This window comes from Panthera onca, chromosome F2 (genome assembly GCF_046562875.1).
Source record: "Panthera onca isolate mPanOnc1 chromosome F2, mPanOnc1 haplotype 2, whole genome shotgun sequence".
NCBI classification, from domain to species: Eukaryota; Metazoa; Chordata; class Mammalia; order Carnivora; family Felidae; genus Panthera; species Panthera onca.
In genome coordinates this window covers 40,775,163-40,793,747 of record NC_138356.1, presented here as the reverse complement: position 1 = coordinate 40,793,747, position 18,585 = coordinate 40,775,163, and the positions used below count along the sequence as shown (strand labels likewise).

The 18,585-nt window shown below is 37.2% G+C and overlaps 3 protein-coding genes across 8 annotated transcripts in view; 1 reads left to right on the top strand and 2 right to left on the bottom strand.

Annotated features, from left to right (window-relative positions):
- Nucleotides 1-2,256, bottom strand: part of TMEM67 (transmembrane protein 67) — a 67,039-nt gene extending 64,783 nt beyond the window's left edge. The window contains exon 1 of the mRNA XM_060610899.2: nucleotides 2,134-2,256. The gene's annotated coding sequence lies outside the window, so the exon portion shown is untranslated. The remainder of the gene's footprint in view (nucleotides 1-2,133) is intronic.
- A 154-nt stretch (nucleotides 2,257-2,410) lies between these two features.
- RBM12B (RNA binding motif protein 12B) overlaps nucleotides 2,411-18,585 on the top strand; it is a 28,220-nt gene continuing 12,045 nt past the window's right edge. For 4 of the 6 annotated variants that reach the window (XR_013553417.2, XR_013553416.2, XR_013553415.2 and 1 more), the window contains exons 1-2: nucleotides 5,627-5,839; nucleotides 6,422-18,416. Coding sequence is in view for 2 of the 6 variants with exons in the window: in XM_060610895.2 (XP_060466878.1) it covers nucleotides 6,450-9,452 (3,003 nt within the window). In the remaining 4 variants the exon portion in view is untranslated. Of the gene's footprint in view, nucleotides 2,795-5,626; nucleotides 5,840-6,421; nucleotides 18,417-18,585 lie in introns of those variants that run through there. The other 2 variants (XM_060610895.2, XM_060610894.3) reach the window with 2 other exon arrangements.
- Nucleotides 13,339-18,585, bottom strand: part of CIBAR1 (CBY1 interacting BAR domain containing 1) — a 27,396-nt gene continuing 22,149 nt past the window's right edge. Inside the window, exons 8-9 of the mRNA XM_060610900.2 lie at nucleotides 16,287-16,406; nucleotides 13,339-14,426 (exon numbers count right to left, since the gene is read on the bottom strand). Coding sequence (XP_060466883.1) covers nucleotides 14,340-14,426; nucleotides 16,287-16,406 — 207 coding nt within the window. The 3' untranslated portion in view covers nucleotides 13,339-14,339. The remainder of the gene's footprint in view (nucleotides 14,427-16,286; nucleotides 16,407-18,585) is intronic.

Genomic DNA, 18,585 nt, shown 5'->3' with positions numbered 1-18,585 from the left:
ACCCTTGTCTTTCAGGGGCCTTGGCAAGGTTCTTGGCCCACAGTTTGTGCTCAATAAATGCCAGTTAAGTTGAATGGAAGTCAAGGTGTGCAAGATGGATAAAGGACTTTGCAGTTGAGAAGATCAAGGAACTCTTGAGATCAAGTGAGAAAAGACCGTTCTTGTGGGTGTTGAAGAGCTAGGAAGGGCAGCTGAAAGCTGTCTGATCCAAAATCATTCTGGAGGGTAGGGAGTGATGTAGATATAGTAAAAAGCTGGGAGAGGTTGAGTAATTGCCCAGGCAGAGCCACAGAATGCTCATGGCTTGGTGTGGTTACCATATTTTATGATATAGTCTTGTTCCAGAAACTTTTCTTTCTGTACTCTGAAATGATTAGACATCCATGTTGACATACTAAAGGCTCAAGAAACTATTCTATAACCAGGATACCATGTAATTAAACCTAATTACCTCAACTGGCATTTTCTGGTTTTGATTGTAATTGGTATTGTTATCTGAGTGAGGCAGGAGGCAGACTAGAAAAGACAGGCATATGGTATAGTGTCTTATTTGTGGAGAAAATCTGTGCAAGTAGAAGGGGATGGCTATCCCCAAACAGTAAATGAGGCTGACAAAACCTGTTTAAGCCTGTTCAAAAGACGGAGTTTGATCTAAGCATACTTGTTCAGATTAGCCTTATAGAAAATGCTCATTAAATGATAGCTATTATTTTTGTTAACATAGATGAGAATGCTTCCTAGGTACCCTTTAACTGAGAACCACTTTTTGAGATTAGGTACCTTCTCATGTTCTATTTCCACATGTAGCGAACAACTCTTTGAGTATTTGACTTCATATAGAGAGCATATACAGGCCAGGAAAAGTGCTGGTCAGCCAGAGGTGATCTCAGGTTCACTTTACTAGTGTTTCTTCTTGTGACTTAATATTGGCAATATTGACATTCTGGAGTGTTGGTTCTGTGTTTGTTTAAAGGGAGCCTGCCTCAATGGCCAGAATCCTCTTCCTGTGGCCTCTGGGAGCAAATGAGCAGGGTTCAATTCCTGGATTGAATTCCTGGATTGGATTCAATTCCTTCACTATCTCTGTAGTTTTGAGCAAGCTATGCAATCCTTTATGCATTAGTTTCCCTTATCTGTAATATAGGAAACATAATAGTACCTACTTCTAAAAATAGTTGTAAAAATATAATGAGATAATGCACAGGGCTTGTCACGTGGTAAGTAAGCCCTCAATATATTTTAGCTTTTGAGGCCAGGTTCCCCTAGGACCAAACCCAGGACTGTAGGGAATAATCAAGGTAAATGCTATTTACTCAATAAGCCTAGCTTCCCAAAGTGCCCTCTTTCGGCATGCATGGCCTGGGTAACCCTGACATTTGAAACAAGTCACTAATACTTACCTAGTCTAAGGTTTTATATATATTAACTCATTTAGTATTTATGGCAACCCCATGGGGTAGATATTATTTTATCCCCATTTTACAGATGAGGAAACTGAGGCATAGAGAGGCTAAATAACTTGCCCAAGTGAGTAAATGGTGGCTCTCATTCCAGGAACCACCTTTTATTCACTTGATAGACTACCTCTTATAATCATATCAGAAGGATTGAAAACTCATTTTTTCATCTCCATTTTAAAGATGTAGTATCTGTTTTCTTAGTGAGCTTTGACTCCAACCATAAATGCATCATGTAGTTATAAAACTGGTGGGCTGCTTTGTTATTTGTAAATAATAAAATAAAATCAAACACAAGGCTGTTCACCAGATATTACATAGCTGGCATCACAGAACATGCCTGTAATTGTGCTTTTCACTTACCATTTGTTCAAGATTGGTCTATCTGTTCTCATGTTTCAAAAAACTAGGAAGTAGTAACAAACGTAAAAAGGCACTTCAAAAAGTTATTAATGTCTATAAAATTGAATAGGCATGCATTTATTAAGCCCACTGGGTGTTGGTCATCTAAGGCAGTAAAACTAACATTTCTGTGCCTTTTTAAAGCTTATGAAAGAGCCTTATAGAAGATGCTTACAACACACGATAACTGCAGCGGTGAAAAGACAAATCGCCAACTGGTCTCTGCTTTTGCATCTCTTAATTCCTGTAAACCACAAATGTTTCCCCAACGTACCTCAGCAGTTATTACTGAAGCTTCTCCTTACTGCAATGATACGGCCTCGAACTTTGTCTAGGAATCGCTCCCTTCTCTGGTGGAGGCTCCCGGATTGGCTGGAATCTGAACATGCGCAGAAGCTCAGCAAACCCTAGGCGGGCCGTTGTGCTCGCGGGCACCGCCTCTCTTCCCCTGACAAGGGGAAGCGGGTGAGCACAAGACGCGTGCGCAAACGTGGCCGGGGCGCCGGGGTGGTGGGTTACGCCTGGAGAGCGCATGGGCAGACAAACTGTACGTCCGTTTGTCCGGAGCGGAGGGGAGAGTGGGCGCCATCTTCTTCTAGGCTTACTGAGGGCTTCACCTGTGCCGGGCAGGCTGCTGCGACGAGGAGTGCCCCCCGCCCCCGGTCTTGTGTGTCCGACTCGGCAGCAGTGGTGTGTGTTTACTGCCAAGTGCGAAGCAGTTACCCTTGGGGCGTCGGGGGTGGGGAGGGGTTGGCGACTGGGACGGAAGAACGGGGAAAGGCGGGGCCGGCGGCCGCGCCAGGAGCTAGCGTAGCTTCTGCCGTTAGGGCACCCTCCTTCCTTGCTAAACACCGACTCTCCCGTCAGCCTCCATGTGGTGTTGTGTGTGCGCTTCCCAGTTTTCCTGAGAGTGAAGATCTCGAAGGATTTCATAGGTATTTTTTTTCTTTGCTATGTCATCGTAGTCAGTGGTGGCAGAAAAGCGCTGAAGGCCCGGCTCGTTAGGCGTGAGAGTGGCCAAAGTGTTTGAGTTAGGTATGGGGCAGTTCACCCTGTGGCGAGTTAGGGTGGAATGTTTGCCCTTGGGACGGCGTAACGGAAAGGCACGGAGGTTGGGCGGTCCAGGTTAATTTGAAGGCTGATTTTGGCTGAAGGTCTGGCGACAGCATCGGATCCCACGTAGCAACTTTGGCCTGGCGCAAAAGAAGGAAGCTCTAACCCTTGGGAGTCTGGACAAAGGCTTTGGGCTATAGAAGCGATTCCTTCGGATGATCCCCATTTGAGGATGATGGATGTTATGGGAAATCCTGTGCCCTGTGGATTCGTCTTCATTTACAGTTCCTATTAACGACTATGGCTCTGTCGTCATGCCTTTGGTTTTTATTTTAACCATCTACATTATAAAAGGATAAAAGGCAGATCTTCACAAAGAATAATTGTGGACCGGGCTAGATTATTTTCTGCAAGGGAAACTCATGCATTTAGAATTTCATCATAACTTTGGGTTTTAAGGAATAGTCATTTCCCCCCACCGTATCTGGAGAATGACTTGTTACTCTCTAGTTAAAATCAGATGGATCTGAGATAATACCTATTTAATAGTCTCGTTTCCCTATCAGGCTTGATTAGAAGATGCACATTTCGTATTGTTTAGTAATGGTGATCAAGTGTGATGAATCCTGGATGAAATCAAAATTACTTAAAATGAACTTAATTTCAAGCTTTTCAGGTCTCACTTCATCTTTTCATAGGTTAGAAGTTCTAACATCACTGTCTTTAAATCAACACAGTCGCAAAAATACTTCTGTTACATTCATAAGTAGAAACAATTCTAAGTGCAGTGTACTTTAGGGTATTTTGTGTGTTTCTATTTTTGTGTTATGTTCTAAGAGTAGAATTTCTGGTGAATTTGCTTAAGGAAATGACCTATGGGAACCATAGGAAAAGTGCTCATTTTGAGAACTGGTCTCTTACAGATGGCCTCCTAGGTGTGTCATTGTTGAGGGATAAAATGGTACGTTACCCTACCAGCTAAAAGGGAAAAAAGTTAATTGTTAGCTTTATGTGGCAAATTAGACAAAATATTTTGTCTGCTTGGATTGGAACTCATGAGATTTGTACTCCTGGAACTATTTAGTTCAAATATTGTTTTTAAGCTGAGGATAAACTAGAAATTTTTTGAATTTGACATGTTATTCCTTGAAACGTCCCTACGTAGCTTGTCGATATATTTATGTTCTCAGGGCATATCCCTTTTTAAGTTTTTTAAAAAGTTGAGGATAGACAAAATGGCATGTATCTTACTTGCTTTGGAGCTAAGTTAATTTGTATAGGAAGGAATCTTGGAACTTTAATGTGGACAACTAGTACAGAAGCCATTTATATAGTTTTTTAAACGTTGGTGTGGATATTGGTTTGTTGAAGGAACCAGGTTTGTACTCATTTTTATTTTTGGTACTGTGGATTTTTCATAAACGATTTTTTTAGGGCAGTTTTTTTAGGTTTACAGCAATATTGAGCAGAAGATGCAGAGATTTCCTATATACCCCCTGCCCGCGCCCATGTACTTTGTAAATATTTTAATAGTATTAATAGTCAATATTTTAAGTATCAATTTGGCATTGATAATTCAGATGTAGAATATGGCCAGTAATTTAGTTGTTAGTTAAAAAGTAATCAGTGGACCCTTTCCAAAGGAAAATAAGCCTTGCAGACCTCAAAGAATATGTCTTCCAACCACACTTTGTGGAAGAGTGGTACTTAAGTGTAAGTACTGAATTAAAGCAACATTTCTTTGCACATTAAAAACATAAGTGTATAATTATTAATTTAGCAACTCTTATTTGATAAGATTACATTAAATGTTGTAACTTTGAGTATCTCTGAAAATATTAGATATAAATTTCCTTAAGGAAATAATAAGATTTCTCAGCAGTTAATACTGATAATCCCTAAACATTCTAAATAAATGTGTTTTTATTTTCTTTATTGTCATTTGGGTTTTCTCAGTGCAGGACAGCTTAAAATGGAATAAACTTGTTAGCATAATAAGATTCTTGTTTGAACATTTTCTGTTTGGCTTAGGATGAATTTAGTAGTAATTGTTTTAGGAGTTTAAGATAAGGATTAGTAGCAGAGATTTTTTATTTTAGGGGTATTTTAGTGTTTGCCTTAATTATATTAGAATCAGGAAATTTAATTCCCTGTTTGGAAGTGGGAGCTATATGTGTATAACTTAAAATTTGTATTCAAATGGGTAGCCATGGGTTTGAATTTATTACTTTAAAAATTGGTTTTTGAATCCAAAACATTAGTATTTTGTTCATTTATTGTATCATTTTGAATGGTTGCCTTTTTAGTTTGATTTGGTCTTATATTTTAAAAGGGAGGAAAACTGCAAGAGAGTTGGACATAAGGAGCTAGGTGTTTGGTTTTCTCATGAGTGGAAGTGACAGAAGTTTTTTTGGGAACTTTTGATGTGTTTAAATTGACCTTTTACTTGTAGAACACTTGTCTTTTTTTTTTTTTTTAAGTGGATGTAAAATTTATATACAGTGAAATGCACAGACTTTAAGGATAGTATTCATTTGTTAAGTTTATACTCCCATGTAGCCAACACTCTAATCAAAATGTATAACACTTTCATCACCGCTTTGTTCTTGCCACTTCCAATCAAGGAGCTATTTAATTTCCAGAAGATTTTTGTTTTTAAATAATTTGCAGATGTCTACTTGGAATTTGTACTTCGTTTTTGCTGAAGGATGATTAATTTCCCCTTGGAACAAAGAAGACCATTTTGTAATGTCCATAGTTGTGGTTCCGTATATTGCTTCACTTTTAATAGGTAATTCTGAAGGGAATATCCTAATCTGGCGTGTTTAAGATCAATTACAGGGTCCAAGGATTAATTATATTTCATTTTCTTTCCACAGTTAAGTTGCTTTTACAGAATTAACAGGTCTCCAAGAAATTTTAAAAAGGTAAGATATCCAGAGCTTAAGGCTATTCACAGAAGCTTGACAAAAAAATGTAAAGTAGAATAGTACATGTAGGCACACATGGTTTCTGTACTTTACCTTTGGCCAGTGATGCACTAGTGGTAGACAGTTTATTATTATGAGCAGAAATTATATTCTGACCATAGATGGCTTTTCTCATATGTAAAACTTATCATGGTTGGTAACATTCTTTAATCCACAAAGCTCTCTCACATGTTTCAGCAGAAGATCTGTTTCTAAGTGAGTCTGAAAATAGTTTTTGGTCTTGTTGTGAAGCAGTGCTTGGCAGATTTACAAAGATTTGATATTTTTGATGTTCATACTATATAGGATAGGTGATATGAAATATTTCTCCGAAGTAGTTGGTTTATTTGTATGTTTAGATGGGAGAAGGTTTATTCTTTTTCTAAGAAATTAGATACTGTCCATATTTTTTGTGAACTCTTACCCTGTTTTCATTTATAAATGCTGAAGAAGGTAGGAACCAAGTAATTATTAAGTTTAGTTTGGGATAAGGTACTTCACAAATAAGACTTGCTATTATGTGTACCTTTTTGTCTGCAGGTCATTATTGCTGTGGTTTGAGCTCAGCATGGCTGTAGTCATCCGTTTACTGGGGCTTCCTTTTATTGCGGGGCCTGTGGATATTCGTCACTTCTTCACGGGATTGACTATTCCTGATGGAGGAGTGCATATAATTGGAGGGGAAGTTGGGGAGGCTTTTATTATTTTTGCAACAGATGAAGATGCAAGACGTGCCATAAGTCGTTCAGGAGGGTTTATCAAGGATTCATCTGTAGAGCTCTTTCTTAGTAGTAAGGCAGAAATGCAGAAGACTATAGAAATGAAAAGAACTGATCGCATAGGAAGAGAGCGACCGGGATCTGGGGCATCAGGGGCTGGCAGCTTATCTAACTTTGTTGAGGCTATTAAAGAAGAAGCAAGTAATTCTGGATATGGCTCTCCAATTAATCAAGATGCTGGGTTTCATACTAATGGTACAGGACATGGTGATTTAAGGCCAAGAAAGACAAGGCCATTGAAGGCAGAGAATCCTTACTTGTTTCTGCGAGGTTTGCCTTACTTAGTAAATGAAGATGATGTACGTGTCTTTTTTTCTGGTTTGTGTGTGGATGGCGTAATTTTCTTAAAACATCACGATGGCCGAAATAATGGTGATGCCATAGTAAAATTTGCTTCATGTATTGATGCTTCAGGAGGTCTTAAATGTCATAGAAGTTTTATGGGTTCAAGATTTATAGAAGTAATGCAAGGCTCAGAACAACAGTGGATTGAGTTTGGTGGTAATGCAATTAAGGAGGTTGACATTCCTATGAGAACTGAAGAACATTCTCCACCAAGAGGAATTAATGATAGACATTTTCGAAAACGATCTCATTCAAAATCTCCCAGAAGAACACGTTCTCGTTCTCCTCTCGGATTTTATGTTCACTTAAAAAATCTGTCCCTAAGTATTAACAAAAGAGATTTAAGAAATTTCTTTAGAGATACTGATCTGACTAATGAACAGATTAGGTTTTTATATAAAGATGAAAGAAGAACAAGATATGCCTTTGTAATGTTCAAAACTCTGAAAGACTATAACACTGCTCTGGGTTTACATAAGACTGTTTTACAGTATCGTCCTGTTCATATTGATCCTGTTTCTAGAAAACAAATGCTGAAGTTCATTGAATGTTATGAAAAGAAAAGACCAGTGTCCATAGAAAAAGAGAGGCTTGGACATATTTCACAAAAATACTCTCAAGAAGGCTACCCTGGCCAGAAACTGTGTATATATATAAGAAATTTTCCTTTTGATGTTACAAAAGTTGAAGTGCAAAAGTTCTTTGCAGACTTTTCTCTTGCAGAGGATGACATTTACTTACTTTATGATGACAAAGGAGTTGGTCTGGGAGAAGCATTGGTGAAATTCAAATCAGAAGAACAAGCCATGAAAGCCGAACGTTTAAACCGACGGAGATTCTTGGGGACAGAGGTATTGTTAAGACTTATATCTGAGGCACAAATGCAGGAGTTTGATGTAAATTTTTCCTTGATGTCCAGTGAGAGAGTGCAAGACCATTCACAGTCACGTGATAGAGATGACCATTCCCATTCTTTTGACTCCAGCGATCCACCAATATACTCAGTTGGTCCTTCTGAAAACTTCAGGCATCAGCAGGAGGACTTGAGGCAACTGGACAATTTCAAGCAAACCCAGGGGGATTTCCGACAGCTTGATAGGAGCCTTCCAGAAGATTTTAGGCGCTCCCCAGAGGACTTCAGGCGCTCCCCAGAAGACTTCAGGCGCCCTCGGGAGGAACACTTTAGGCGGCCTCTTGAGGATTTCAGGCGGCCTCTTGAGGAGGATTTCAGGCGTCCTTGGGAGGACTTCAGATACCCTCGGGAGGAGGACTTCAGGTACCCCAGAGAGGAGGAGTGGAGGCGGGCACCGGAGGAGGATTTCAGGCGGCCTTCCAAGGAGGATTTCAGGCGACCCCTCGAGGAGGACTGGAGGCGGCTCCCGGAGGAGGATTGGAGGAGGCCCCCGGAGGGAGACTTCAGGCGGCCTCTTGAGGAGGATTGGAGGCGGCCTCCTGAGGATGACTTTAGACGGCTTCCCCAAGGGGAGTGGAGACGACCACCTGAGGAGGACTTCAGGCGACTTCCCGAGGAGGACTTCAGGCGACCTCCGGAGGAAGATTTCAGGCGACCTCCCGAGGAGGATTTCAGGCGTTCTCCCGAGGAGGATTTCAGGCGTTCTCCCGAAGAAGATTTCAGGCGGCCGCCCCAGGAACACTTCAGGCGGCCGGCCCCGGAGCATCTCAGGCGGCCGCCCCCGGAGCACTTCAGGCGGCCACCCCCAGAGCATTTCAGGCGACCGCCTCAGGAGCACTTCCGCCGGCCACCCCAGGAGCACTTCCGCCGGCCGCCTCAGGAGCATTTCCGGCGGCCACCCCAGGAACATTTAAGGCGCCCCCGAGAGGAGGATTTCAGGCACCCACCGGATGAAGATTTCAGAGGCCTTCCCGATGAAGACTTGAGGCATCCTCCTGATGAGGACTTCAGGAGCCCCCAGGAGGAAGATTTTAGATGCCCTTCTGATGAGGACTTCAGGCGGCTCCCGGAAGAAGACCTCAGGGAACCTCCAGAAGAGGACCCTAGACTTCCTGACAGTTTTAGACCTCCTGGTGAGGAGTTTAGGAGTCCACCCGATGACTTTAGAAGTCATCGTCCTTTTGTGAATTTTGGTCGCCCAGAAGGTGGCAAGTTTGATTTTGGAAAGCGCAGTATGGGGAGTTTTCCCGAGGGGAGATTCATGCCCGACCCAAAATTAAATTGTAGTTCAGGTAGACTAACACCTATTAAGATAATGAATCTTCCATTTAAAGCTAATGTTAACGAAATTCTAGACTTTTTCCATGGTTATAGAATCATACCTGATTCAGTTTCAATACAGTATAATGAGCAAGGGTTACCTACAGGGGAAGCCATTGTTGCTATGATAAACTATAATGAAGCTATGGCTGCTATTAAAGATCTAAGTGATAGGCCAGTTGGCCCACGCAAAGTTAAATTAATGTTGCTCTAGAGAGCATTCCTAAATTCAGAATTACCTCCCCACAGTATTGATGCAGTAAAATGCATTTGTTTTTTTTTTTTTAAGTGTTTATTTTTAATTATCTAATGAAAAGAAACATTTTGACTTGTGAATAGAACAAATGTAAATAGTAGAATGTGAATCTGGTTTTCTTTTGCTTGCAAATTACCATTCACTTTTTCTAATTTAAAATTATATATGCCCCCTTTTTTGGACAGTTGGGGAGAAAACTCCCTGAGTGCATTAGTTTTTGTTGATGTCATGGATAAACCTCAAGATTTGTATAAAGTAGACCTGTATTTGGGGAAGATAAGTTTTATATTCACTTTTGTTTCTGGTCTGTAGTCTACATCTTTTACACTGTATAAGGAAATGGTCAGTGACTATTGTTCAGGTTTAGCATTTGCATTGCTAACTGCCTACAGAATTAATGCCCTCTTCTTTGTCTGAGATATTACTGTGTTAAGCCTCCCATTAATTATAAATAGTTCAAAATGGACAGACTGTGAACTTGAAGTTTACTTGTGTAAAAAGCTTAGGAGATTCTTGAAGTTTCCATGTTCATAACTTTGCAAAGTTTTATAAAAATAAAAAAATTTGCAACTGAATAGACCAGCTAATTAACTTTACTTGTATTTGTATAAAAAGAAAAAAGGATTACAGCTTCTTCTGTGAAGTTTTCAACAGCTATCTTAGACCATATTTATGATAGGATGGACCAAATAGCCTATAATAGCATAGAGTGCTGTGTACCTTTATGGTGTTTTCCATATCTCATCAACCAAACTGGTAAGATTAACTCCAAATACTTAAAAGAAAAAAGTAATTATAGGTACAAGGGGACATTTAGGCTTATGCTGGGAAGAATCTGATAAATGGATATAGTTTGTTCTGGGAAGAATTTAGTGATGATTCATTGAACATTTTTTTTTTTTTTTTTTTACTAGGTTCTCATTTTTAAATTATAAGACTTTGTATCCAAAGACTCAATAACTAAATATAATCAGATTTTTGTGAGATTGCATTTTTACTTCTTTGATATTTAGTGTAGACGTTTTACAAACACTGCATTTGATTTTATTATACCCATAATAGTGGCTAACATTTATTGGGCACCTACTGTGTGCTAGGCAGTGAAAGTGCTTTACATGCATAATCTCAATCTCAATTTAAATATTACCTTAAGAAGTATGGGGTATTACTTATGTCTATTTCACAAGTGAGATAATGAAGTTTAGAGGTTAAGTAACTTGCCTAAAGTCATAGCTAGTAAATCATGGAGCCAGGTTCAACCCAGACAGACCTTGGACTCCAGTTCATGCTCTTAACACTTTTGCCTACTAACTTTTGTTAAATGGTACTTTTAATTTTGGTAAGATTGTGCTAAAAATACTTGAGTAAATGATGTTTTCTTTCTCTCCATTGTTGCTTTAAAGTGGCATTAAAAAACCAAAATTACTATGCTCATTGTTCATAAAAGACAAAATAACTTTAAAAGTTTTTATATATCTATCCAGGGCTTCTCTTGGATAATAATATCATAAATTGACTTCTAATTTAAAATTGTTCATTTTATCAAATATGATTTGATTTTGGTTGGCCTTTTATATAGTTTACATAAAGCCAGGTTAATTTTCCTCAATTCTGTGATTCACAGGTTTCTCATATTGAGCAAATAAGAATATAATTTGAATTTATATGTGGTAGCTTAGTAATTTAATAATAGGATTTTGCAGAAGTAGAATACTTTGTCAGTATTTAGCCATTTGCCACTATTTTGGATGAATCTTCAGTGATTTAAGAAACTTAAGAGAGGGCAACTAAAGTTTCTGTGTTTTTAATTATTGTGAATATCTTACTTGCTAGTAGAATGAATAAACTGGTAAATTTGGTTTGAAAAAGCACATCAATATGGCTCTTTAAACTAGTAAGCTTACAAATAGCCAGGGGAATGATAAATGTGCAAACTGAACACAATGAACAAAAAACAAAAGAAGAAGAAATGACTATTTTTAAATGCTCAGAGATTATATAAATGGTTCATTTGATCAGTCTTCTTGAGGAATGTATAGAAGACTTTAAAACCCTTCCTAAATACATATCAGTAAGAGCCAAGATGAAGCCTAAAAGTGAAATACATTGTAATGTGGAACTGCTTCTCAAATGGGCTGGGGTGTGAGGTGATAGTAGACAAGAGGTCAACAATAGTAAACAGAAGCTTTGTATTATGATTGTAAAATTAATGAATTGATATAATTTACTCATAACCATTTAGTTTAATAAATTTATTAACTTTTAAAAATAAAAAAGTAGAGAAAATTGGCTCCTACTGGTTGGGAACCATTTTTGCACATTTTCCCAGCTCTGCTGTCATTGGTTATGTTAAATTGGCCATGGTAGTATTTTTGCAATGGAAATTGGCAAATGTAACAAATCAGGGCATTTTCCATGATGGACAAACAGCACACCAATTTCAAAAACATAAAAGAGAATACTGCACTCAATTCTCATAGACCCATCAATGTGGTTGACTTTGAACAACCAGGGTTTGAACTGCAAGTGTGCACTTATAGGTAGGATTGTTTTGATAGATACAGTATAACACTAAATATTTTTATGGTTTTGTTGATACTTTGTTTTCTCTAGCTGACTTTATTGTAAGAATATAGTGGATAATACAGATACAAAATGTGTTGATCAACTGTTATTGGTAAGGCTTCTGATCAACAGGAGGTTACTGATAAGCAAGAGGCTGCTAAGTTTTAAGGGAATCAAAAGTTAATGGATTTAAACTGTGCAGGGATCAGCACTCTTGACCCTGGTATAGTTTGGGGGAAAACTGTTTCAGCCACTTTCTCCTGTTCCCAGACACGTCAGGTACACTAGGAGCATACTGGTTCTCTAGTTTAATACCTAGCAACATGTTAACTATCTTAAAACCAAACATTTTTTGTCAGAAGGTATCTGAAAAATATAGTTATCATCTAGAAAGTAAACTTGATCCCATAAACCAGGAGATAGTTAAGAATCATTAAGAGTTTATTTTTTATCAGTTACTAAGAATATTCTCAAGAGCAGTAGCTCTTGGTCCATAGATCACCTATTAAGCAGTGACCCCATCACCTCCATCTTTGTATTAAGTGTTAGCTATTACTTAAGGAGTTGTACTAGGTACTATATATTTGGCTTATAATTATGAATTAACTATGTGGTTTATTCTCAATAACCCTAAAAAACTTAAACTGTTTTGGAGATATGTGGAGGCTTATAGGCTAAGTAACTGGTCCAGTTACCTATTTTTTTTTTTTTTTTTAATTAGGAACCTGAAGAGGTTTTTACATTTTTAAAGGTGGTTTAAATGATTATAGAACTATCTATGTAATAGCCTTAATTTTGTTTCTCAGCCCACAGATTATAAAGTATTTACTGCCTAGCCCTTTAAGAAATAGTTTGCCAACCTAAGTCTGGTCTAAAAGAAACTTAATTTTACATTGCTGAAAGTATTATGTATAGTAATCCTTTTGTCTTTAGAAGATTTCTTTGAAGTAGGCAGAGCATACATTTTATATCAGAACTATTTGCTGATTGCTTTGTATATAAGGCACTGTTTTAATTTTATAGACAGACAACTAATGCTAAGAGAAGTGAGCTGCTATAATAAACGAGAAATACTATAACCCTGGTTTTTCCTCCCAACTATAACACCACGTTTAAATATTGAGAAAATAAAATGCAATGTAATGATACCTTTAGTGTCTTAATTTATTTAGGGTTTTAGAACATTCTGAATATTTTGTACTGAAGTAATTTTATCATTTAGGGCTATTCTCAGGAAGCAATGTTTTGTTAACAGAACCATGAATAACAAAGTCAAAAAAGCTTTCTAGAAAGTCTTTATTTTTGTTGTGAATAGTTGCCTTTTGTGGTTATCCCAAATTTTATAAATTTCACAATTTTTATATGCCTGACTGGTATCCATGAAATAACAAAAGTACAGTCCCCATCCAAAGAAACAAAAGTATTGGACATACTGAAAGGCTCTGATTAAATTGATTATTTTCAGGAGTAAAAGTAACTGTATACTCTTTCATTAATTAGATGGTGGTTTGGTAAAATTTTTATAGACTTTTAAATGATTATCGTTTTCCATGATGTTTCTTAGGCAACATTCCACCAAATTACAGCTTTCTAAAAGCTATAGTACCATGTATAATGCTTTAGTATGACAGCATTTTCATTTTAAAACCAGAGTCAGGCTGAATGTGGCTTTCTTTTTGAGTCAAAAATTTCTGCTTTATGTAGTTTTAAGACACTGATATCCTAGTGTCCCATTACATTTAATAAAAAGTAATGACACTTAATGAAAAGTAAATTATGTATCAAATAATGAAACTTCAGGTTGTAGTAAAAGTGAAAAAAAAGTAAAGGAAAAAAACCTTTGTCCTTTTGATTAAGGCTTTATGGAACAGAATTTGTATTTAATCAGAATGAGTAAAGACCCTTTTTTTGGCAATGAAAGCAAAGAAAGCAAGTGGAATTGTTAGATCTCTTGTGTTTTGTCATCTATTTCTATTGCAACCTCAACTAGGTATAGTGCATTAATATGGAATGCATTTGAAATACGTAATTTTTTTTTTTTTTAATGGAACCTATACAAAAATCACATACTGCTAGATAGGATGTTGAAATGGCTGGTGTGTAATATTTTTTAAAACCTTCATTTTTGGTCAGCATAAATTTCCTTTAATTTTCATTTTCAGGAGGATTTCATTTTGAGGTTTAACGAGTATGAAGCCAGTATAAAGTTTTACAGTGTAGTAATTCTGGATGCCAAGTCATTCAAGATGAAAATTGAAATATGAAGTTTTCTTAAGAAAATTAATTTTCTTCTTCTGTAACATCTAAGTCTTCATCCTCTTCATCATCATCTGCTTGTTGATCCTTTCTTAGTCGACAGGTAGATACCTGTTAAAAGTTAACACATTTTAAAAAATATTAACTTAAAATATTTTTACATACTTGGTATCTTTTTAATATGCCCTTATAGAGAAGGTCACATAGAACATGTTTCAGGAAGATGATAATTTTTCAGTAATAAAATTCCCTATGAATTCTTATATTTTAAGGTTGAAAACAGTTACAGAGCTTTTTCATTCATATATCAGGTTGTTTTTGAACAAAAATATGAAATTAACCAATTCCAGTTGGGTACTAGTATTTGAATAACAAAACACTTCAGAGAAAAGTACATACTCAGTATACTATGGATATCGAAAATATTTTGTTAAGTAATTCTTAGGTCACAAAAATGGGCATTTGAATATGAGAATCATCAAAGGGACAGCAAATAATATGCCAAGACTATTTCAACTAGGCAGCTGAAATATTAAAATTTACTACTGTGATTTAAATGGAGTGAGTCTGAATTCACTACTTGCTTTTAAGTCCTGACCATTGCCACTTGGGAAGTCATCTTGCTTCAGACCTTTCTGAAGCCCATTTGGCAATGTCTGGAGACAATGTTTTTACATCTGGGGGTTTGTGTTTGTGTGTGTTACTGGCATCTTGTGGGTAGAGGCTAGTGATGCTGAACATCTTTAGAATGCACAGGACAGTACTCCCTGTTCCCTTGCCAAATTATCTGACTCAAAGTCAATGGTGTGGAGGTCAAGAAACCCTAGGATAATGTAATTCTAAAGTACGACACAGATGTTAGCCAATTTTGGTAACATTATTAGCTCTCAATAGAAACAAACTTTGTACTATAATACTAGATAATATGGAATTTACATGCAAGGCACTTTATGCTGATAAATAATAAAAATGTGAGTTGTTTGGGGGAGAGAGACGTATACATATAAAGCAGTAAATAAATGCTTAGAAGAGAACCAAATGAAAATAGAAGTCATTGGGTCACATTTACCTACAAGTTGTATTTTGAAAATATGTTGCTTAATCTTATTTATTAATTTTTTTGAGAGAGATCAAAGGGGGTGGGGAAGGACAGAGAGAGGGAGACAGAGGGTCTGAAGTAGGCTCTGTGCTGACAGCAGCGAGCCCGATGTGGGACTTGAACTCACAAACTGAGATCATGACCTGAGCTGAAGTTGGATGCTTAACTGACTGAGCCACCCAAGTGCCCCTATTTTGCTCAATTTTAAATTCTGAAGGCTAGATATGAAACAAAGTATTGATCTCTGGATCAGAAGTTGGCAAGCTATACTCCATTTTGCCTCCTGTTTTTGTAAATAAAGTTTTATTATAACACTGCCATAAAGAATTGTTAATGTATTGTTTATGGCTGCCCTTATTTGGGACATACACCTTGGGCCCATTTTCTGTATGGCCTCTTAAAAGAAAAAGGCTGTACACCCCTCCCAGTTGTAGACATCTAGTAACTCAGGCTTTCTGGATATAGAAGAAATGAGCAAATGGACTTTTTACCTAAAGATATGTGCTTCCAGATCTAAGATCATGTTCAGCAAAAAGACTTTTTTTAGGTATAATTTTCACTGAGTCATGATAGTGGTATTTAAACCATAAGCAGTTTGACTTCAGAATCTATGCTCTTCATATTACATCTGAAAACAAATCTAGATTAGCATTCTCCTGTCCTTTCCACCTCTGCTCTCAAGTGTTCTGTAGAGAGTATTATGTACTACAGTATACAAAATAAATAACAGAGCTGCACTTAATGCAATCTTCCAATCATCTTCTGTAAGAGGGTAAGTTATATGAAGTCAGGACATAAGGGAAACTAAAAATGTATTGAACAATACCAAAGGCAGCTGCTCATATTCCTTTAAATTACGGTTTTTAGCTTACCTGACCTGTTCCAGATACACACTTAGCTGACAGTGATCTTTGAAGAGGGGACTTTGAATTTGCTCTTACGATATCTAAACGGGATGAATAATCTGGTGGATACAGAGAATTTCGGAAAACCTGTTGCAATGATAAAGCAACATTATAAAATAAATACCAAACGATGGGAATCTAGGAAGCCATGTTAAGTTCTTCTTAGTTAAGATTTTTTTTTTTAAAGCAACCATACCCACCTGCTCACCTCCACCTCCCACGAACAAATTTCTATTATTGTAAATTAAAAAAAAAAAAAAAAAAAAAAAAAAAAAAAAGCACTACAAAAAATAAAGTTTTAAAGATGAAAGCTATAAAGTTTATTTGAACCAGGTTAAGATGCTGATGGGTTCTGAAACCATCACTTGAGAGCTTCTGCTGAGGAGTTCCTACCCTCAAAGTGGATGCTTCTGAGTAGAGAGGCTGCAAGTCATACCTTTGATTCTTTGTCTTCTCCTGTCTCAACTCTTATCAATTTAACTTCATCGCAGTACTCTGACAGTACATCATTTCAGAGTAGGTTGGAGCCACTGTGATTTATGGATTATAATCTCACTAGACTCTGAAACACCTTTTGTCAGTTTTTTTATCCTTAAGGCAACAGTTCCAAATACCACTCTCTTAAGCCTATCTATATTTTTTGTCTTCCCCCATTTCTCTAATATATAAACTGGTAGGTAATGTTGTCAGATGTGAATTTCTTCAACTTCACTCCCTTTTTCCTCAACTCTTTACCCCACCCCTTTTATTTAATGTCATCTGAGTCTTTCCAAGGTGCATATTTCCTATATCTAAGACTTCAAAAAAGAAAAGCCTTCTTTCTCCACAGGTTCCTTCCCCTCAGCAAATAGGCTCAAGATCAATTTTTTTTTTTTTAATTCAAGATATAACTTTACTCCTTAACTTCTCAAATATTCTCCTTCATCTCCATTTGTCAAAAAAACTACAAGTGGGCTTTCACTTTCCACTGAAATTGCTTTTGCCTCAAACCACCAAAGTCATCTTTGATCCTCCCTGGCCTTGTTATGAAAGTTCTTTTCCAGGTATGCCATCTCTAAACTCTTTTCATGTGCTAGCTGCCCTATTTCTTCACATCTCTTTTTTTACTGCTTATACCTTAAATATTTTTAAAGGATTTCCCTTAGGCCACTTTTTTTTTTTTTCTTACCCTTTTCTCTGAAGATCTTACCTATATAGTGTTTAATGGCTACCTTTCAACCAGTTTTCTATAGGCTCTCTTCTGATAGCCATACTTAACATGCCTAACTACTTCTCTGTTCTAGACCAACCATCTAGTAGAACTCTGAGATGACTGAAATGCTTGCTGTCTAAACAGGCTACATGTGGCTACTACCCCTTGAAATGTGGTTCATGTGAATGAGGAACTGAATTGTTAACTCTAGCCACATATGCCTAGGGGCTACTGTGTTAGTGTAGTTCTACATTCACCTTTACAATGATAGATGTTACGATACATTGAGTAGACCAAACTATAATCCTAGGCATTCTCCCTAAATTTCTCATCTGAGGCACTTCTATTTTAATTTATTGACTCTGCACATCTTTCTTTGTAGTTTACTTAGAATTATCTTACTGAAGACCAAAGTATGATTATTAAGACACTTTGTGGCTCCTCCCTACCTAGAGTCCAAATAGTGACACCCAAGGCTTAACATTACTCAAACCTACTCATCACTCTTCACCTCTAGCCTATTTACCTATATGCAGAATATGTTATACTCTGCCTTTGCAATGCTGATTCCTCAGCCTAGAATTCCAGCACACTCATCATTCAAGAGCCAAGTCAAATGCCATCTTCTGCTTTCTCCTATTCTCTAGTCAGTAGCGCTTACTGTTTATACCTCAATACAGCTATCATTTCATTGTTCTGTAATTATGTATCTACAACACTAGTGCAAGGAGCCCTGTTGTATCTTTGCAACTCCTCCCAGCTTAAGATTGTAACATAAAGGAATGTTAACGACATGTTTTGGGGAAAAGAAACTCAAAACTAAGGGATTTCTCTATGCATTTCTTTAAACCTTAGAGAAGTGCAAGACACAAAAGGAGCGAAGAGGTGAAACTTAAACTCAAGAGGTGAGACATGTTTTAGGACAATTCAGTCATGCTAATTAGGTTATTTAACATGTTACTGAGGATCCAATTATGTTTTCATGCCAGTTAAGGAACACATATCCTGGTATGATATAAGAACCGGATATAAGGAACACATATCCTGGTATAAGAACCATGAATCAAATGGTAT